Source organism: Ptychodera flava, chromosome 19 (genome assembly GCF_041260155.1).
Source record: "Ptychodera flava strain L36383 chromosome 19, AS_Pfla_20210202, whole genome shotgun sequence".
Taxonomy (NCBI): Eukaryota; Metazoa; Hemichordata; class Enteropneusta; family Ptychoderidae; genus Ptychodera; species Ptychodera flava.
This window is the reverse complement of record NC_091946.1, coordinates 12706886-12729927: the sequence shown is the minus strand read 5'-3', so window position 1 is coordinate 12729927 and position 23042 is coordinate 12706886. Positions and strand designations below refer to the sequence as shown.

Sequence of the window (23042 nt, the reverse complement as noted above, 5' to 3'; positions counted from 1 at the left end):
GGGTCGAATTGATATGGCTCTTAATATTACTAAAGGAATTCTTGTAAGTTCTGCTGTAATAGCAGCAATTCCGACAGTTCCAGTTCTTTTAGCTCTAACTCCTATACCAGGTGTTATTATTGATGTAATACAAGGGAAAACGGGTGTAGCAAAGAGACGAGAGAAGTATAAACATTATTATGTTCAATATAAACAGCTGCTTACACAAATACAAGAAAAAGGTGCAACAACAGAAAACGGGTCAGAACTTATTCAGGACATATTTCATCAGGCGCTAGAAATTCAAAAACAAGAAGGATTTAGTCCACCTCTGGAAAGATACCTAAGACATTATGGATTGAATGGATATGAAAGTTAGATTCAGAAAAAATTCTGTAGAAAATGTTTCTGAAAACTGTAGACTTTCAGACCTCTGAAACCACGTGACAAGTTGCTAAGCAACTGGAAGGGTATTGCGAAAGCGGTATTGCGAAAGTCCCTGCTGGAAACGTCCCGATAGGGGTATTGCGCAACAGTGTTCAAGATCGGAACGGTTACTGTATGGGAGGGGAAGGAAAATCTCGCTCCGATAGGCGTAGGAAAAACAAATTCACACAACCAGAAAACAAGTATATACTTACATCCACCTCCAGAATGGGCACTGGAACGGTGCAGAGCTGCAGCACAGTCAGAATCTATCTAACAAATGAGAATGTCGTTCCGTTTTGATAGTGGGGGTGAGTCATAGCGCATTGCGCAAGTCCAGGACCTGACTCAGCAGGGAATTTCCCCGCTTAGTTCAGGACAATGCACTGCTGCGCCAAAATTGTTGCGCGTGCGTGAGTTCGTATATAGGTCAGGGTCATACTTTAGTTACATGGATGGTTAATTTTTCCTTCACTTCCTTTAGATAAATGAATAAAATGGTGTAAAAATTCTTATTTGTCACAAAAGGGAACAAAAACTTACTACTATTTACAACACACGATATACTTACAGCCTGTATATCTTTAGGGCAAAGGTCTGGTTGCTCTTTGGCATTATTCAGAAAGTTGTGCTCAACATCTTCAATCTCTTCCTGCTACAAATTAAGAAAAACGTAGAACATTAATGCACCTACATAGTTTTTGTAGTTTAGATCTATGTACACCACATATGACACGCTGTGAGACAGTATATGATACAACTGCAACACTGATGCTGAAAGTAGAATAATTGAACAGCAGTCTAAAGGGACATTTACATAACTTATCATTTTGCAGCAGTTTCAGATTGCCATACAGTCAAATCATTGACATGACATAAAAATCATCTCAGGCACCTTTGTACTACAAATGAAGAAAAATAAAAAAGGAATGCACCTCCTTAGTCTTTGTGATTTAGATCTATGTACACCACATGGAAGATGCAAAAAAGGCAGTATGAGATACAATTGAAACACTGTCACTGAAAATAGAATTGTTGGGGCCAAATCATCAGTCTAAAGAGACATTTTTATAATGCATAAAAATCAATGCAGGCAGCCTTGATTTTTCTGAAAAGTTTGGCTCCTAACTCAAGGATGCTACAAGATACACAAGTTTTGCCATCGTACAGATAAGCTAAAGTAAGTCAAAGGTCATCCGCAAAATTATTAAAAACCTAAGTTTGCATAGTTAGTCACATTGCACTAAACCACTACCCTTGTAAATTATTAAGAAGGTGAGATATTCATATCTAGGTAAAAAGTCATCTTAGGTCATGCCAAAAATAAAACAAAATGTATTTCAATAGTATTGATATATGTGCACAGTGTGTAGAGGGAAAGAATAATTTTTTTTAATAAATTACGTTCATTAACAAATTTATTCCATTGCACAGAAACCCTTTTTTTCTCACCAGTAATAATCGTATGTGCTTTTAAAATTCAATACAAAGAGAGAACGTCTACACCTATATCCGTGCTATCCTAGTGAGGACTAGAAAAACTTACACAGAAGAGAACAGGAAAGTATTTCTAACCAAAGCAAATACATTTCTGAGCTGAGATTTGATCAAGGTCCTATTGACAAATGTGTAATTTAAAATGAAAAGGTACTAGAATATACATTTTTATGCAACCTCACACTTCATATGGTTTTTACAAGAAAAGTCAGACACTGAATTTCAAAACACCTTGTAGGTAGTGGTGCCATTTAAACATTTACACAGCAGGTTTGCAATGATCCCTAGATTGATTCTAATGAACTGTTTAAATGTCTAACAAATGAGTTCCTATAGCTGCCATGAAATGAATTTGCTTAAAGCATGGTAAAGGTACACACCACACCTTCACTTAAAATGTAGTTATTATGTATGCCACATGACTGATGTTATAGGTGGAAGAATATCTTTATGACATTCATTAACAGATTAATTCCATTATCAGGACACATTTTTATATTGACAGTAATAGACTTAGTATACAATCATGTATGTATGTATGTATGTATGTATGTATGTATGTATGTATGTATGTATGTATGTATGTATGTATGTATGTGTATGTATGTATGTATGTATGTATGTATGTATGTATGTATGTATGTATGTATGTATGTATGTATGTATGTATGTAACCGGGTAATTAAACTGACCTTGAATGTAGCCAGTCAATTAAACCCGACCAAGGTTCATATCACACAATAAACAAACCAGGAAAGAATGATTATCGTACAATTTGCGTTGCAGTATATATTAAGGTTTATTTCACTACAGCTAAAATCTCTACTACTAATGCTAATAATAATAAAAGAATAAAAACCACACTGGTCTACAATGATTAAAACTAATAACAGTAGTACTGGAAAAAAAAGTCATCGTCGATGACACAGTCCCCACTTGTTATTGGGTACTTTGATTACAAGTCCTCAGAGAGGATAGAGTCCTCTTCATTAATTAGGTCTGTGATCAAAATACTTTGATACAGATGGCGCTCAATGGCCAAGAATGAGTTCCATGGTGATGAAAACATAAAACCAATGTAGGCCACCATCCTAAAGTTCATAAAATGAGTCACTAGGAATTAATCAACAGGATGTTGCAATTGCATACAATTCTAACACTTGACAGATTATCACTGCATGGGACCATATTTCATAAAGTTTGATGCAGTATTTACAACACTATGAGATCAACATCTGTATCAAGTTTCATCACATTTGACGCTGTATTAATTTGTGGCTATATACCCTAATTAGGAAAGTTCATTACTTATGCAATTACAAATTAATTAAAATGACACTGATAAATGTCTTTTTCAATGTTAAAGCAATGTGAGCTTAACATCAGTTAACATCTGTATAAAGTTTCATGAATTTGATGCAGTACGTATTTCTTGACATATCAGCCTACTTACGAAACTTCAATAATTGACATGTTACTGCTACATGACGTGAAACAAATTGACGAGCATATGTATGAAATAGGTCAATGTCCTTGTACCAACTTTGAATGATACTGGTGGAAATATGTCTGAGTTATGGCTCTGTACATTTGAAAATTGTAACAAAATCACCGCCATGCAGCGATATTTGATCTTACTGTTTAAAAAATCAACATGTATATGTATGACGTAAGTCAATGTACATGTACCAACTTTGAATAAGATCAGTTGAGACTTGCCAGAGTTATGGCTCTCGACATGAAACAACCATAACAAATTGCTACCATGTGGCCATATTGGACCATCTCGTGAAACCAATCGACATACATATGTATAAATAAGTCAATGTCCTTGTACCAACTTTGAATAAATTTGCTTGATACATGTCTGAGTTATGGTTCCGGACATGAAAAAATCGGAAAAAAATGGCCACATGGCGGCCATATTGGATTGTATCATAAAACAAATCAATGTGCATATGTATGACATAGGTCAATGTCCTTGTACTAAGTTTGAATAAAATCGGTGAATAAAATTAGTTGAGACATGCCCAAGTTTTGGCTAAGGACACGAAAAAATTGTAACAAAATGGCTGCCATGCAGCCATATTGGATCATATCATGAAACAAATTGACATACATATATATATAACATAGGTTAATGTGTAACAACTTTGAATAAATCGGTTGAGATATGCCTGAGAGTATTATGGCTCCGTACATGGAAAAATCGTAACAAAATGGCCACAAGGCAGCCATATTGGATCGTATCACATAACAAATTGACATGCATATGTATGACATTAGTCAATCTCCTTGTACCAACTTCGAATAAAATCCGTTAAAACATGTCTGAGTTAAGGCTCTGTACATGAAAACATCGTAATAAAATGGCTGCCTAGCGGCCATATTGGATCGTATCACATAACAAATCGACGTACATATGTATGACATAGGTCAATGTCCTTGTACCAACTTTGAATAAATCGGTTGAGATGTGTCTGAGTTATGCCTATGATATGAAAAAATTGTAACAAAATGGCCACACAGCAGCCATATTGGATCGTTTCACAAAACAAATTGACGTGCATATCTATGACATTGGTCAATGTCCTTGTACCGACTTTGAATAAAATCAGTTAAAACATGTCTGAGTTATGGCTCTGTATATGAAAACATTGTAATAAAATGGCCGCCCGGCGGCCATATTGGATTGTATCACAGAACAAATCGACCTGCATATCTATGAAATTGGTCAATGTCCTTGTACCAACGTTGAATAAAATCGGTTGAAACATGTCTGAGTTATGGCTCTGTACATGAAAAAATCATAATAAAATGGCCGCCTGGCGGCCATATTGGATCGTATCACAAAACAAATTCACGTGCATATCTATGACACTAGTCAATGTCCTTGTACCACCTTCGAATAAAATCGGTTGAAACTTGTCTGAGTTATGGCTCTGTACATGAAACATCATAATAAAATGGCTGCCTGGTGGCCATATTGGATCGTATTACAAAACAAATTGACATGCATATCTATGACATTGGTCAATGTCCTTGTACCAACTTTGAATAAAATCAGTTGAAACATGTCTGAGTTATGGCTCTGTACATGAAAAAATCGTAATAAAATGGCCGCCTGGCGGCCATATTGGATCGTATCACAAAACAAATCGACCTGCATATCTATGAAATTGGTCAATGTCCTTGTACCAACTTTGAATAAAATCGGTTGAAACATGTCTGAGTTATGGCTCTGTACATGAAAAAATCATAATAAATGGCCGCCTGGCGGCCATATTGGATCGTATCACAAAACAAATTGACGTGCATATCTATGACACTAGTCAATGTCCTTGTACCAACTTTGAATAAAATCGGTTGAAACATGTCTGAGTTATGGCTCTGTACATGAAAAAATCATAATAAAATGGCTGCCTGGTGGCTATATTGGATCGTATCACAAAACAAATTGATGTGCATATCTATGACATTGGTCAATGACCTTGTACCAACTTTGAATAAAATCGGTTGAAACATGTCTGAGTTATGGCTCTGTACATGAAAAAATCGTAATAAAATGGCCGCCTGGCGGCCATATTGGATCGTATCACAAAACAAATCGACATGCATCTTTATGACATATGAAGTAATCCTTGTACCAAGTTTGAATGAAATCGCTTCTTGCATCTCTGAGATATCTGCGTGAACGGACGGACGGACGGACGCACGCACACACGCACGCACGCACGCACGCACGGACCAAACCTATAAGTCCCCCCGGACGGTGTCCGTGGGGACTAATAATTTCCAGGCGCAAAATCTAAAGTTCATCCACAATAATAAAGTTCCAGATAATTCTAAAATGGCTGTTGTCTAGGGTTTATTCACTTAGCTATTGTTCATATGGCTGTACAATGGCTTCTCCTTGAGTTGTAGGTCAATGTCTGTCCTGTTGCTATGACGATGACAGTCTATCCAATAGGAAACTACGTTACACACACAAGAGTACCGTGCAGAGTCCTTCCAGACGCTCCTCCCTGGGGATTTGGTTATTCCAACCCTGGTAGCAATAGTCGAGTTGATGATTGATACGATCCAGGCACTCCTTGCTGGCTCCTCAATCCGGCCACACAATAGGAACGCACGCAGTGTATCAATAATTCATTAACTGGATCTCCTCTGTAAGCACAGTCATGTAAAAGACCAATGGCAGTTATGTAAGCGTTTCCTTCTGTTTACACAATCTCATTCAGGATGAGACTAAGTCAACATGATAGCAAATACACTGTACAAAAATCCCATGAAACAAAGAACTAAGAATCACAGAAAATTTCCTTCAAAATCAGAAAATCCAAATTTCAACATGTTAAATAAAACTTCACTACTATCATAAAGTACTACTAGAATCAAACTAACTACAGAATAACAACTTAGAAACTTTTCCACGTTAATTGGGAAAACACATGGTCCTTCAACGTTTCACTCCAACGTTTCAGCTTGAGGGGTGTGTCTCACACTTTGAGACTTTTAAAAGTTCATTGTTTTCAATACCAAAGCCTTGAAGTACACATACCTGTAAGCACAGTCATGTAAAAGACCAACCACGTTGTCTTGGAATTTTTTCTTGGCAGTAAAACGGATAATAATTCCTAAACGTACATCCACACCAAAGCACTGTCTTCAAGCAGTGAAAATCAGTAGAGCATTGCAATGCATTGTGGGTGAAGACGCTATCAATGAAATTCCACACATGTGTCATCACACTCAAACAACACACAGCAGATCGAATCACATGACTTACAATCGAAACCGGGGTTACATGTATGTATGTATATATTTAGAAACACAAAGACACACACAGACAAGCAGACATACATTCGAGCAACACGCCCTATCGTTTCAAACTATAGAAACGACGTTTGAGGGTTTCTGAGCACTTTTATCTGTTTTCTCACAGCAATAATATATCCTAGGGTATGTGAAACAATGTAGAGAGAGAAGACCTACTTGACCTATGCAATATAGGCAGCCGAATACTATGTTGGACGAGTAGTCAGAGTCCCAATTCACAACAGAGAACTTAGGGGCGGACCATTAGATTTCTGGGGGGTATGGAGGAAGAGGGTGTGGCAGCAATTTTTTTTTCCTGTCAGAGTGACAGCAATTTTTTTTCTACTGTCAGACCTGCATCAATTTTTTTTTCCAAATGGAGTAGCAGTGCAATTTTTTTTTTATTGGTCATCAAGTTTGTAATGCGTTGTATATAAGGGACCCGTCATTATTTACGGCCTGAAACTCCGAAATTTCGAGTGACCCCCCGCCCTTCGCCAACCATGATGAATTTGAGTAACCTCCCTCTCTAACTCTGAAATTTGACCGTCCCCCACTTAGAAAAGTTAAATACCAATACATGTAATTGTAAAATTCACAAAATACAGCAACAGTAAAGACCTATCAAATCCTGATGTACCCTGCTAGACTATCATCAGTTATCTCATGATGGTTCAACAAAGGTGAACACATCAAAATGAAATTCAAAGTCACAATAAAATAAAGATATAAAAGATCACGCAGTATCTAATCATATAGTATATTGTTTAATTTGGATGGATATTATGACAGGGTTTTCACTAGGATATCTGACCGGGCAGAATTTGAAAGTACAGGGGAGAACATGAGAGAGGCTTAGGGGGAAAGTGTCACAGGGGCTTTCCCCTATCTTGCATGGAATTGTTTAAGATATTGATGTGTGCAATGGTGCAGTCTGGTGCAATCTGAGAGTTTTTTTTATTTGTTTACTTAGTGAAACTGTTAGAAGACCCTAAGGGGGAGAGCACGAGAGGGGGTTCCCCCTCTCGTATTGGAAATTTTGAGAATTGATGTGTTTAATGGTGCAATCTGAGAGGAATTTCAGTTTATTTTGCACTCGGTAAAACTGTTTGAAAATGACATTGAACACTGATATTTTTTACATTTTTTTGCATGATCAGTTTTTGAGTCACAATATTCAACAACCAAACAATTATGACAATACAATTTGTGAAAAACAGTTCTGTTTGCCAGAGACTGAAGACAAATGAATATACAGGAACGTAAAATCTGTGACCTTCTTGTGTCATTTCTCCAGCTGCCAGCTTCTATTGAAAGCCTGAATATGGTATGTTTGCGATCCGGTGTTTGTGGTCAGAAAAACAAGGCTCACACATTGTATTTCATTATATTTGCTGTTCCTCAATTTTTCATTGTCAAGGTACATCTTTCTAACAAATTATATCAAGAAAATAATACATTGTTTTAATACTAGTTTATTGACTCCTGTCTTGTGTTTTAAATTTTCACAATTTACAGAAGTCAAATAGTCCCCTTTAGATAGTGCCTATGCCATTGAGATATTGCAACAGAAATCCTGAAATATGATTTCTTGGGTCAGAAAAGGAAGGAAAACATTGAGTGTACTGAGGTGTAAAGTAGACCTATGTAGTGCATGTTTATATCATAAGTGCTGGGGAAAGAACATAAGAATTGCTTGTGGTAAAACATTTGCGCCGCCTATGGCGGCGCGCCGGCAAAGAATACATGAGAATAAGTCTCCAAATTTTGCTTATTTCTGGTGCATTGTGACAATTTTTTTTCTCTCTTCTGTCTGTTATGACAATTTTTTTTTCTCAGGCCTTGACAGGATCAATTTTTTTTCTTCTCTCTCACCTGGTGACAAATTTTTTTTTCTCAAAATCCTCCATATCCCCCCCCCAGAAATCAAATGGTTCTCCCCTTACCTTGTTAGCGTACTCTCTAGTTTCCGGCTATCTTTCAACTGCAACGGTCGAAGGTCGAAGATCGAAGTTCAGTGAACTAAGGATAAAAGCACTTTGCGTTTTTGTAGGGAAAGTATAAGATGTGCTATATCCGAGGGGGAAGATGACATGCAGCGACTGGGGCCCTGCTACTTTGTCATCTCCTACAGCTCGAACTGTTGGCACAAATCCACGGGTCAAATATTGGAACACATTCGACCAGCTTACTTGGAAAAATGAGGGTAGCTTTGTGCGGAGCAAAGAGTGACGTACCCGGCACTGAACTATTCTTACAGAGAGAGTCATAAGTCTGAGGCCACTCATATGGCGAAATGACTAGCAAAACAGCCAGTCATTTGATGAAGTTGTAAACAGTTTGGTGATTAACTTGGCTGATAGCATGGGCACGAAAAACTGGAAATTGGGCTCCCCTGTTGCTACAGAGGGTTGTAAATGAGAGTTTACGATTGGCACCCTGCGCTCAAGATTGAGATAATATTACCATGCATAACACCAGTCCATATACAACTGTCTTGTCAAGACAACTTATTTGTCATATCTTCACAATAACCAAAGGAAAAAAACTGGTGTTATTGTAACTTACACACTATTGTCTGTAGACCAAAATTATTTTTCTTGTATATAATGTTCGCCTTATCATTGTGTCTCTTTAGGTTTACGAAAAACAATGCAGCTGATTTAAATTCCCCAAAATACACTGTCTGCATGGAATACGTGTTTGTATGACACTAACAGCAGTGATCCCATAAAAGAGGGATTGCTTCAATAAACTAATTATTGAGTACAGGCTTTAATGTATACAAGTGGTATCTTTATTCTACAGCACTACAGGGGAGCTCCGATGTCCAGTTTTATAGTGGCCATGTTATCAGCCAAGTTAATCACCAAACTGTTTACAACTTCATCAAATGACTGGCTGTTTTGCTAGTCATTTCGCCATATGAGTGGCCTCAGACTTATGACTCTCTCTGTAAATGTGAGAGTACGTTATTTGGTTTATTAAGGTAGAATGTCTCTCAGGAACAGATATTCAGACTCTCAAACCTATACAGTGCTCTGTTTGGTCTACCACTTGTGGGTGAAGCTATTGAATTATAAATTAAGTTTTCGCCAAATTATTTTTTTGAATATCGAAAATTACCTTAACTTTTGTCAATAGAGTAGACGCCCGGGAGTAGACGTGGGAATGGCGGCCATTTGGAATTAAATTGTCGTCAAATACTTGGTTATTTGTTTCTCTTGTAACAGATTTTACACTGCGACCCCCTATCGCTTGATTTCGGAAGACGACAGTTTAAAATATTCTTCCGATAATTTTGGGCAAAAGTTTAAGTCTTTCAATTTCGAGGTGTGTAATACTTTCATAATACACTGCCCTGAATATAAAGCAAGACACGAAATTATTTAACACGCATCACACTCCTATAACCCCAAATATCGATGTATATTTTATTTTCTACAACAGATAATACATCACATAAACACCAATGGCAGCAATAATATCCTTTTTTAATCGGCAATGAATACGATATGCCAGATGGAGCTGAAGTGCTGATGTTAGTAGTCGATCCCGTAAATCAGCAATCACACGATTTCACTTCAATCTGCCCAGAGGACAAAGCTCCAATGTAAGGCTTGACAAGTGGGGGTGGAGTAGCCTGTAACTTGACTTACAATGCACCTTGGAGGCAAGTTTTTGCACACTTGAAATCTCACAACTCTATGTCCTTCACGGCTTGTATAAACTGATTTAGAAAAGTGCACATGAATGTAATTTCCTTCCATAAAATCAACACTGAAAGGTAACAACAACACAGAATTAAAACGACACGAACTAATTTGGGAGAATAGAATATTGTGGTAATTTTAGTTTAATTAGCAAAGTTTAGAAATTTATTTTTTTGCAATTCACTGCTTTTTATGGGTAATTCGTAATTTTGCACCTTTCAGCTATAGAGTACCTAACAATTTTGATAAATTTTTCACCCAAACTAGTTCCAATCGTGTTAATTCGAAATATCAATGTATATGAAGTAATTTGCTCCAACGAGCAAATATTTCACACGATGACCCTGATTTCTTTTTATCTTGACTATAAAAGAGAATGGTTTGAATTGTTTTAGCAACTTATCAGCAAAATGTAATGTTCACTTTTCATTCCCTATGGACAGGTCTCCACTCACCATCAATAACAATGGATTTGGCAAAACCATGGTGGTGAAACGGTAAAAACTTTCCTTTTCTGGGATGTAAGACGTGTTTTGTGACAACACCACAGAAATGTAACACCTTAATTTTTCCAATAAAAGTTGAAAAAATACTGTTTACTGCATGATGGAAATAAGAAAACAAGCAAAAAATGGAAATGTGCAAGAAGGTTGTGAAAACAAAAGGGTTGAGTGTCGGTTTAGTCCGATGGATGACCACGAATGGTCGGTCCTGATGCTTCAGTCTCATTAGGAGTGAGATGGGGTTCCACATGACCACGGCTCAACCCAACAGTAGCTGTTCAAAAACGTATTATATCCTGTATGTTGTATGACGATATGGTTGTGCAATGATATAAGAGAAAAGCTTTCAAGCAGTAACGTTGGGGGCGCTTTCCACATAGCACGTCCTCGTCAACAATAGTGGTTAACCTCAGCGCCTATATCAAGACTCACAAATTTTTGCAATACGTTTCTGGTCTACCGCTTGTGGGAGCTCATTTTAAAGCTCATAGGATAAGAAAAGTTTTCATCCTCATAGTTTTTTGAAAATCGAAAATTTCATTTATCCCCATAAAGTTAACGCAGAGATAGCGGCCATTTTGAATTATCGGGAAATGTTAGGTAACTTGTCTTTCTAGTACGAAACTTGGCACGGTGACCGCTGATTTTTATTCTTGATTTAGTAAAAAAAATGATTAGAAGTTTCATTGAGGAAAGTTTGAGAAAAAGGTTTAGTCTTTCACTTTCGAGGCGTGTTCTATCTTAATTTTTCTTTTAAACGAAGGGGCTTATTATTATTAGTCCTTCCTCTAAATTTGACAGTAATGTGATGAAAAAGGGAAATCTGATCAAAAATAAACTTTCGTTGCGCTTTCCACAAAGCCTAATCCGAATGTCTCCGTCATGGATAAATACTATCGCTATACTATAGCGATATACTAACTTTGGATTTTTTTAATTTGAAGTTTCAGATTTGCAAATTAATGTAGTAACGCGTATATTTGTAAATATTCCTTAAAAGTTGACGGTACTATTATCTGATCATATTGCTAAACGAAACAAGTTGCGGCGCAAATTGACACTTATGTAAATAGTTCATGCTGTTGTACTTTGATCTTAGATTTCCTCTCGTTATGTGGTAACTATACATCCGGAGGATAACCCTCCTTGCAATCATTTTGAACTGCAACTAACATGCGGTGATTCATTCTGATCAGAGAGAGAGAGAGAGAGAGAGAGAGAGAGAGAGAGAGAGAGAGAGAGAGAGAGGAGAGAGAGAGAGAGAGGAGAGAGAGAGAGAGAGAGAGAGAGAGAGAGAGTGTGGGGGAGGGGGACCAGACAGACAGACATAGGCGGACGGGCGAATCGACAGTCAAAAGACTTGTCGGGTACGTACCAGTAGTATTAGAAATATCAAATGATTAAGAAGCGTAGTTAATATTTAGATTAAGAAATAATTTATCCCGATCGGCATGAAGGTCCTTCGGATAGGGAGAAATATGATGATTTAACCTGCCTTTCCCATTTTAAACTTGACACAAACATTTTTCTGCACATTTCAAAAATACAGGGTGAATTTATAATTTTTCTGTTTTCTTTGAGTTTACAGTGAGCAAAATGTAAACAAAAGATGATAGAAACAAAACAGGTTCCCAACCGATTGAGTTGTGTACTACAGAATTTCTAATTTGCCCAGTTTAAAGATTCACTTTACAAAATTCAATGAAATCATTCATACATTGTCTGCCGACATCAAGTGCTGCCTTTCCGACGGAAAGAGCGAATATTCCATGGAATCCACTTTCGTAATTTTTCCATGTAACAGGAACACCGGCTTGCTCCAGCCTCTTGGCGTACAAAATTCCGTCATCTCGGAGTACATCAAATTCTGCAGTCAGTACGTATGCCGGCGGCAGACCCCTCAGATCGGATCTCATCAGTGGTGCGAAGTCTGGGTTCAGCAAAGTCTCACAGATATTTTCGCAGATTTCAGGACTTCCACCAACTTGAGATCTTTGAGGATTGTATCCATTCTGTATGAATTTATCCGGAATGAGACTGTAGTCAAGACCGTGCTTTTTCTTGACATGTGGACAGGTGTGATTGTTTGTTTTCATGGCCTCGGCGTATCTCAAATCTCCAGTCAGATACCACGACCAGAATTTAGTCATGATGTCCTGGGTCAGAAGAAAGATGTCACCATGGTGATACGAAGGCGTCAGGAAGTCTAAAGCTTGTAAAGCTGGGTAGATCAGCCCTTGAAACTTCAGTTTCGGTAACCCCATATCCTGATATCTATCGTCAAAGGTGAGCAGGCCGGCAGTGGCCGCAGCGAAATTACCGCCAGCGCTGTCACCAACCACAGCTATTCTGGTGGGATCTACATTGTAGTCTTTGGCGTGTTGTAAAAAACACACGGTGGCTTTGATACAGTCCTCGATGGGCGCTGGAAACGGGTGTTCCGGAGATAAACGATAACTGTATAACAGTCATAAAAGTATATACATGAGAATAAATTATGAATAAGAAAGAATAAATGTCAAGTCTTACGAACACTACACACACATCAGTTTATTAAAAGCAAACACTTATTGGAAAATTGATATAGCTTCACTCAGTCGAAGTCGTTTCACTCTCTCGGAACAGCATTGGCCGAGCCAGACCATAAAAATAATTCTAGACAATTAATTCAGATCTATATGCAAGATTTTTATGACTGTTTATGGTGGTTGTCAATACTTACTCTACCGACACTAGCACGATTCCGAGTCTTGCTGCCATATATCTTGTGAGGTAGTGATATGAATCTGAGATAAAACATAATGGAAAGTCAGATACCTATGAATATAGCAGATTTTCGATCATAATGTAGCTAGGGGAAACTGCTACCAACGGGCGACCTTATTTCTCTCATGCTTTATTTCAACAACAAAATTTTGAATTTGGTGAAGCAAATCAAAATAGCTTAAGTTTAAAGTTTATTTAATATTCCAGTTTCTCATGTTAAATATTTTGCTATAACTTTCAATACTTTCACTAACAAATCTGTACCATGGTTCCTTTTTTTTGGTCGTGTTTTACGCATACATTTCGAGCTGACGACTGTGGTCCTTCAAACCAGATGGCCAGCCCGGCGACATCATCGAAAAATTTTGCAGAAAGTGAAAGATTCATACAATTAAGCTTATACATGTAATACGTTTTCTCTTCAAATTTTAAACAAACACCAGACATCTCTGCGATCTTCAGCACCAACCTGTACTTAAAATTGTCCATCCTCCGCCATGTATGTATACCATGCCAGGTATTGGTTTCTCAGACTTCACCACGGGTTCGTAGACGCGGACATTGACTCCATCGAAGGTGGTATCTGAATGGACGATTGTTGGTTCACCGTCGCAACCCCGGGTTACACGCCACGTTTTTAACCTAGGAATAGCTCTAAGTACACCAACGGGGTCGTTCAAACCGAGGAATACGGAAGATTTAGCCTGTTTGGCAACAAAAACAAAATATATTTAAAGTAGTACTCCAATGAATCTTTGCTGTAGATAACAAACATCATGTGTATTCCTGTTCTCACTACCCTAGTACGCTGGCAGTGTGAGAACACCAGTGTGTGGGGTCGATTTGTTCTCACACTCTGTGTTTTCGCGTCATCGAAATATATGTTCGTTTGACGAATGCTCATTGGTCTTTTGCAATCCCTTCGCCCAAGCCGCACGCTGTCAGGTACTGTAAAACCGAATTATATAGCCCGGGCAGACGACACACTTCAAAGTGAATGGGTCTGAGCACAGGCGCACGACGACTTTTAAAATCACTTGTCTGTAATTTTAATGTTGGACGGAAATCGTGCGGGCAGCTTTTGAGACATACAGTGAACAGCGCCCCGTCCATGGCTGTGGCCGCTCGGCTCTACTGTTAACGTTACTTATACAATCAGCGAATTTTAAAATCACTGGTCTGTAATTTTAATGTTGAAACATGCATTTTATTGATGTTAAACTGTGCAAGCGGAAATCATGCGGGCAGCTTTTGAGACATACAGTGAACAGCGCCAAGAACACGGCTGTGGCCGTTCGGCTGTCTTGTACACCTTACAGTTACGATGTGTGCAAGACAGCCGAGCGGCCACAGCCGTGTTCTGGGCGCTGCTCATCTCAAAAGTTGCCCGCATAATTTATGTTTGCACAGTTATTAATAAAAATGCAATGATTTTAAAATTCGCCGTGCGCCTATGGTCTGAACACTCCTCGTTGGTGACAAATATGTATGTAGATTTACCAAAGCACAAAGCAATGTAGTTATTCAACTAATTCGTCGCCAAATCATTAATACTAAATGGTGTTAGGGCAGTGAGAAGAAAACTTTCATCAGTATAAACATTTTTCGTATAGCATTATATATGAGTGGATGACGACTATGATTTTCGAAGGGGAATCATTGGATATAGATCAAAGAAAGTTATTGATGACAATAATGGTGTTTTCTACAATAAAATACAATATGACTGCAATTTTCTCAAGTAATGAAAGGACGTGAGAAAAATAATCCCACACCCTAATGGAGTTAGATGGAATGTCTCTCACTCGTTGGAGGGTTTCTCTCACACTTGCCCCCGGCTTGTGTGAGACAGATTCCCCAACTCGTTTGAGACATTCCATTTGAGTCCATTGGAGTGTGGGATTCTATTAGTCTTTATGGGCAATATCATAAATATCATAATGATATCATTAAAAGGATGCGTAGATTTCGTACTTGTCCCTGAAATAACGGAACATACAAGAGGCAACAAAACAAAATATTTTGAAACCGTTTGACCGTGTCCATTCAGCAGTATTTCTGAACTCAAAAGTTGATATTTTCAGCGTCTTTTTTGTTTTAAGTTTCAATGCTCCTTAATTTGAAGATAATTCATCAGACAGGTGTGTCTCAGAACGATGTATTTTCGATATTTGGGAGAAACCAACAACGAAGATATAACACTCACCACAAATTTTGAGATTTTGCGCTCGGCGTATAAAAATCTAACATAAAAGCGATCAGCTATTCCATCCGGTAGAGGGCAGTAAAACAGATAAGCCAAAACGACGGCCGTTGTGGCGACGATCAATAACTTCTTCATCTTGCGTTAAATTGTTATCTTGTCACAATTGCGTCTTTTGAACGTCGTTGTTTGTGCTAAGGTTCTGAAAGTGAAACTTTAGATAGTGAAAGGAAAGATTTTCTAAAGCCGTCAATTTTGTCCTGTAGTGATGTAACTGAAAGATTGAATGTGACAAAAAACAAACAGACGGACACACGGACAGACAAGTACAAACATCTCACCGTATACACTTCTTGAAAGTCAAGTCTACGGCCAATGACACTGATATTTTTAGATCATAGAGGAAATATCTGTCACTAAGCCAAGCTTCTTCAAGCTTTTTGCTCTCTTTTCTTTTTAGTAGTTACGGATACACGTACACATTCGGGTTTCAAACCAATCACCCGTGCGCGAACTTTCCTTCTGCGGTTGGATCATCGTTCGTGCAGACTTGACTTTGCTTACATTTGCTGTTGCAAATCGAGGGTTTCACTGTTCCCTTGTTGTTGTGCTTCCCGAGTTTGTTTTCCGAAATACTAGTACCAATTGCAATCAGTAATTTACAAGAGGGCCTTCTTTGAAAACCAACAATCTTCTTCCCAGTCACTCATGGCACATAAACTTGATTCATGCCTGTCGGATTTCAATCACTGCATAGACATCAATTTTATTTTAAACAGTATGATTTCTGTGGAAGAAATACTGCCTCTGAGGTGAATTCGGGTAAAAATACTATGTATTGCGTCGTTGTTGTGTTCAGTGCAGTATCAGCGTATACCCCGGCAGCGTATGACACGAGGCTTTGCTAGCCCACTGTCCATAGCCCACTGTCCATAGTTGAAATACAATGTGTGAGTTTACGAATCAAGGGGAATCGTGGGCAGCCTCACCTACTGTGCTTCGTTTTGAATATTACCACGGCATGTGATACAGTCACCTGTAATCTAAATATGCCCATATATGGTCAAGAGGGCGTTCCTAGGTATTCAAAATGCCCATGTGAGGGCGCTGTTTTTAAAACGCGGCCACCTGTTTAAAATCTGTGATTGGTTAGATTTTCTCTTTCCATGATAACTGTGGCAAAATTGGAACAGGTGACATGTTACAGAGGTCATTTACTTCAATGTCAACTTTGCTATTAGGCCTATGTAGTTCCTATACACTTATTACCTTTCGCCTGGTGACCAATTAGTCAAGAAATCATAAACAAAACTACATTGACGTAGCATTATGAGAGTGTCTAATCACGAATGATATCCACATGTACAGAGTATGATATGACAAGTTTACATTTTTATTGTATGCAGGTGTCTATATGAACACAAGCACAGAAGTAGCACTGGGCAAACTGCTTGATATACAACAATATACGCACATATACTGATTCTGTACATGTGACAAATACATAAAGTATACGGTACGTATGCTAAAAAAATGCAAAACTACAGTGTACACTTAGTGTGCAAAGATCTGCATTACGTATACTCAAGATCTGCATAGAAATACGCTACGCATATCAACGTATTGGAATGTTCCATATACAAAGATATACACTGCGTATGCAATTAGTATTGTGTTCCATATACGTCAATATACATAAATATGCTAAGCGCATATCAAGCACATAAGGTAGAGGGGCAGTTAGATGGCAGACAGAACGCAGATAGAAGGGAGAAGGGGCAAGATCTAGCAACATGTAACATCCCCACGTTTAAGAAATAAACGGAGTTTTCTTTGAAGACTTTCCTCCACTACCCTGTTTCTGTATCTCGCTAGCTATCCTCTGAAGAGAGACGGTAAGGCTGCGTTCACAAGAAACAGTTGGGGGGGCTGGAGGAATTCAAGGGGGATTCGAAAATTTTTGGGGTAGTAGAAGGGGGACTTGAAAGTTTTTTGGTTCCCTTTTTTTACGATTCCAAGATTTGGTTGGAAATTCAATGAAATTTAATAACATTTTAATGTAATTCAATTGTTTTAATGGTAGTAATATCTATAAAAGATCTAGAACCATTTCATATCATTTCATTACTTTTGTCTCAAAAAAATCTAAAAATGTATGAATTTCCGTTAAAAGGCAAACAAGTAGGCGTAGTATTGGGGCAGAAGCAGGAACTGTTGATAGGTTTTTCAATAGTTCTATGCAATATATCAAATAAAGTTAATTGCTGCCTCCATACAGTATGCAGAAACACATATTATTCAGTTTGTTGACAAAAGCCCGCATATGGGAATATTAGGTGATAAATTGGAGTACAGACTGAAAGTATTTGTCAATGATACAAATGCTGGGTATATATTCACAGGCTGTGTTGGCAAGCTGAATACTGGACAGTTCAACACACTATAGGGAGTAGAACAAGAATGCAGCTGTACAAACTGAACAAAATTATTGTCAAAATTATCAACGTTAATACAGCTACTGCCCTGCTCCTGCCTACAGGCAGTGTCACTGCTACTGTATACTACAGCAGTAGTGACAGAGATAGCTCTGTCTATTATGGTCAAAAAATTGGTAAAAAAAATAAAACGTCCATTTATTCACACATTTTTTTTCATTTAACTTAGAATCTTCACTGTTTAAATTTTTTAATTTTGTGTTATTGTATGATGAGAATCTGAACATTTCATTAACTGTGTGAACTTGAAATAAGTGGTTTTATAGATTGATTTAGGTGATTTACGTAAAATCACTGACTTTTCATCGTACGTTTTGTAGAAAATCAAGCATGGTGACCCCATTCATTTTCTTCAATTTTTGATTATTATAAATACATATATCATATGTATACCAAAATTAACAAAAATAACAATTTCAAAATGACAATAGCTACAATTGATCGTGCATCCTTAAGCAAATAATATTACAAAGACAAAATTTTGATACTTTTCATTGTTTTTCTATTAAATCAAATCTGTTGTTTTGCATCTCATCATGTTGAAGTATTAAGTATTCAGCCTATCAACACAATATACATATGTGTTATACACTTATATTGCTGTCAGTTGCATTTCATATACATCGAAATGCCAATATACCTTAAGACTACTTTATATTTATACTCAAACTGTGTAAGTTTAAAGCTTTTCAATATGATTTTCAAAAAATGAACTACAAAAAAAGATGTTGATACACAATACAATGTTAAAAAAATATCAAGTTTAACATACCTACTGATCATTCACATCTTTGTTGTACTTTATGGACAGTGTATTCATTGCAAAATGATAAATACAGGTAGCTAATAGATATAGGAATCGAAGTAATAAACCGTACCATTACATTCAAGGACATGCACTCTTTTTGTGTACTATAGTCAACTTCTTTGTGAACAACGGTACACCTATTGCCCCTTTTTGAGCATTCATTGTTTATCGATAACTGTTAAGTCTCCTAGTCTTCCATTGCTTGCTCGTCGCTCTGATCTTGTGTAAAAAGTTAACGTTCATTTCACAGTCATGAACGGCAAATGACTAAACTATTCTTCAACTACGTCAGAGCTATCTCTGTCACTGCTTGTATGCAGTGATAGTGACAATATTTACCCGTAGACAGTTGCTGTATTAACTTTGATAATTTTGACAATGTTTTTCTTCAGTTTATACAACTGCGTTCTTGTTCTACTCCCTACAACATGTTGAACTGTCCAGTATTCAGTTTGCCAATACAGCCTTTGTATGTGTACTGCGCTTCTGTATCGTTGACAAATGACTTCCGTATTCAGTACAATAGCGTTTTCATATACAGTCTTTATCGACAAACTGAATACTGTGCGTTGCACCATGCTCTGGGGAGACAGAAAGAAACTGTGTTTGATACATCGATTAGAAACACCGAAAAAAATTCAAAAGTCGCAGCTTCTGCCCCGTTGTTTTTCCTATGAAAATCCAATGGTATTCAATGTAAAAAATAATACGGATGCGAACCACTTTAGCTTAGGCCATTTAAAGAAATTTCTTTGTTTGCCGTCCTTGGATTTTGAAAAACCAACCAGCCAAAGAAAAAAAAAAACAATGACAAAAAACCCACAAGTGTATTAACATGTGCTCATTTTTCATTGGTTTCCTTTGGAAAAATTATGTGTTTATTTGTAATAATGTTAACATTGTGTTTGTTTTCTTAATTTTCTCTGAAAACCAGCATGCGGACGGCAAACAAAGACTTTTATTTGAAGCGCCTTACTTAGAAATCCAGGATACGTTTGTTTGTGACATATGGAAAAATGAAATCATCTCTTATGATATTTAAATATGGTTTGTTAGTTAACTATATTCATAGTTGATGAGCATCAATATTGGAATACCGGTTTTCTCGAAATAGTTCTTTTGAAAACGAAATAGGCATTAGCCAAGTCGGTATGTTACTTCGACGTGTAAAAATTTAGACAGCTTTCAAGTTAGAGAGAGGAAAACACCGGCGCGTGGGGTATAAACACATGATTTTATGATCAGGGCAGAGAATTTACCTGGGCGTGTTGGTGCATAGACGACAGAGAGGAAGAGAGTATACTGTATATGATTAAACTCGCCCCAAGCGACCTTCCCAGTGTAAGCGAATTAAAAGATCGAAATTTGGTCAGCTGATACAGCAATGCGCGCTATGCCATGCGCCCTGTATTTTGTCACAGTCTCATCTATCTTATAGCCTAAATGATTTTTACCGAAACATATTGATATCAAAACCGTGTGTGTGTGCGTTTTGGGGGGGGGGGGGAATTGAATCGGTGTGGCAGCAGTTAAACAGTTAACCTCATTGCACCTCGACAAGGAGGGCAGTTGTTTGAATTGCCACACCAACGTATGCTTTTTCCCTCCACGGCCACACAAACACAATTCAGGTTTCAGTGCTTTTTTTTAAAAACCATGTGGAGCATATACGTTCAAAACTGGTAGTCAGGCTGCGTTCACAAACATATCGGGAAAGGGGCCGGCGGACTGTACAGAAATTTTCCCTAGTTCCTCAAACAATCTTCACATTGTTACCATTTTTCAGACGTCCTGTCCTACGTCACACAGGTAGAGATTCTGACCGGTTCATGTGATTAGCCAACATAAATAAACAACACAAAAACAAAATAACAAACGAACTGACAGATATATTAATAGTTTTCAAACCCTCAGTATTTTAAGCATTGATTATTGTCATAGCAACGCTTGAATGCTAAATAACACGTATATTACCTTTTATGGCAGAAGCTAGGGACAAAATGAGGCTTCTAGGAAGCCTCATTTTGTCCCCTCGACAAAAAATGTACATAATAAATTTATGCACAAACTACATCTAGCATTGTATATGGATGTCATGTAAAGTCATGTATCGATTGGTTATATTTTGGTACAACATAACGGCATGATTCTCAAAGAGAGACAACAAGGCAACTAACTTGGTAATCGGAGGGGGGACTTACAGAAAAGGGATATCTTCATCGTGAATGCGAAAATTTTGAAAATCTAACACATTTCTAGAGATGTTATTTATTCTTTTACCGTAAAAACTGGGAAAGACATTTGTATTTGGATGTGATTATGAACCAATCAGAGATACAGGCAGGCAGACTATTATTGACAGCGGAACGGAAGAAATGGCCACTACTGTTAAATGCTGTTTGTCTGTGGACAACTGAATATACAGAAAAAAGGCTGTTAAACATCAAAATCTGCAACTGTTGTACTTGCCTCAACATGAATCGGAATCAGAATTCAAATTACACATATCATAGAATTGTCGGCCAAGCTGCTTTTACTACTCCTTCAGTATCTGATACTTGGTTTCAAGGGTAGCATGCATCACTCACTATTGCCAAGTCTGCTGACTGTACTCAGGCTGTTTCCCATTTTACAGATTGATTGCCGCTTTTTTTCTCATGTTCACAGGCTTCTGCGGTTTTTGATCCATTTAAAGTGAGATGCTTAGTATCTATTTCTCAGTTTCCAGTCTTCAAAAAGCTCTCACTCCTTTCAGTCCGTGCATTGCTGCAGGGTGATGCCACGAAACACCAGTTGTGAAAAGAATTGAGCACCACTGCTCTTTCTTCTTATCAGCTCAAGTAGAGACCATTCCGCTACCATTGGTATATTTGTTTTAAACATTAATTGGACAATCATAGTTTCAATCAATCATTAAGGTAGAATGCGCCTAGGGGACAGATATTTTGACTCTTAAACTTTTATTATTATTTTCTGATCTACCACTTGTAGGGGTTCATTTTAAAGCTCTTGGTGTAAGAAAACTTTTCACGGTCTTAGTTTTTCGAAAATCGAAAACTTAATTTTTCTCCATAGAGTTAACACAGATACGGCGGCCATTTTGAATTTTAAATATCGGTAAATTTTGGGTAATTTGTTTCTCTAGTGTCAAAACTTGCACTGTGACCCCGATTTTTATTCTTGATTTTGAAAGAGAATGGTTTAAATATTCCCTGAGAAAAGTTTGAGCAAAAGTTTAAGTCTTTCACTTTTGAGGCGCGAAATACCTTAATGTGATATTTCATTTCATAGTTAACAATTTTGTAATTGTTATTGCCTTCTTCTCATCATCACCTTAAGTTTTTAAAGTGTTATGCCAAAAATTGAACATTTCTCCTCGTCTAAATAGGGATAAAGTTTCTGAAATACATATAATCTATTATTTGTATTGTGAGATTCAACCAAACGCATTTAAAAAAATATGAACAACTTAAAATAAGCACGTCGTGTACTTCACTCTGACACCAGCGTAGTGTAGAGGAACCTACAACATTACATTTTATACTAGATATGACAGTAATGTGATTTATTACACAGTGTTAAACAACCCTTAAAAGCAGTCGGCTAAATTTAATGAGTAGCTGGTCAACTTTGCTGGTGGCCGGCTAATATAGTTTACAATTGAGCGCCTTTGGAGTTCTCTCTGGGGTCAGACTGATCTCAGAGGGCAATTCTAGGCAAGCTGATAATGCCATATTTGCCTTTTGCCTGTCGCTGTGAGTATCACAAAATCATCTACTTCTTGAGGCCATATCAGAGAATGTTTTGTTCGACTCAGCTGAGGCTAAAGGAGTC

At 37.5% G+C, this 23042-nt stretch overlaps 3 protein-coding genes across 10 annotated transcripts in view; 1 reads left to right on the top strand and 2 right to left on the bottom strand.

Annotated features, from left to right (window-relative positions):
- LOC139118602 (uncharacterized) overlaps nt 1–8901 on the bottom strand; it is a 44518-nt gene extending 35617 nt beyond the window's left edge. For 2 of the 8 annotated variants that reach the window (XM_070682007.1, XM_070682010.1), the window contains exons 1-2: nt 6464–6676; nt 977–1060 (exon numbers count right to left, since the gene is read on the bottom strand). In XM_070682007.1, the coding sequence (XP_070538108.1) occupies nt 977–1020 (44 nt within the window). In that variant the 5' untranslated portion in view covers nt 1021–1060; nt 6464–6676. Of the gene's footprint in view, nt 1–976; nt 1061–6463; nt 6678–8666 lie in introns of those variants that run through there. The other 6 variants (XM_070682009.1, XM_070682011.1, XM_070682008.1 and 3 more) reach the window with 6 other exon arrangements.
- The window catches only part of LOC139118616 (alpha-1,2-mannosyltransferase ALG9-like), a 513500-nt gene that overhangs the window by 355439 nt on the left and 135019 nt on the right, over nt 1–23042 (top strand). The gene's annotated exons all lie outside the window — the stretch shown is intronic.
- Nucleotides 12597–20495, bottom strand: LOC139118603 (neutral cholesterol ester hydrolase 1-like). The gene is made up of 5 exons (XM_070682015.1): nt 20468–20495; nt 15909–16119; nt 14172–14406; nt 13659–13722; nt 12597–13393 (listed from the first exon to the last, which is right to left on the bottom strand). The coding sequence occupies exons 2-5, from the start codon at nt 16041–16043 to the stop codon at nt 12613–12615; spliced, it is 1215 nt and encodes a 404-aa protein (XP_070538116.1). The 5' UTR covers nt 16044–16119; nt 20468–20495; the 3' UTR covers nt 12597–12612.

Coding starts and splice junctions, on each gene's coding strand:
- LOC139118603 (XM_070682015.1), bottom strand. CDS start 16,043: ATGAAGAAGTTATTGATCGTCGCCACAACGGCCGTCGTTTTGGCTTAT. Junction 14,407..15,908: donor GCAAAATCTCAAAATTTGTG/GTGAGTGTTATA, acceptor GTTGCCAAACAG/GCTAAATCTTCCGTATTCCT. Junction 13,394..13,658: donor ATCGTGCTAGTGTCGGTAGA/GTAAGTATTGAC, acceptor ACTGTTATACAG/TTATCGTTTATCTCCGGAAC.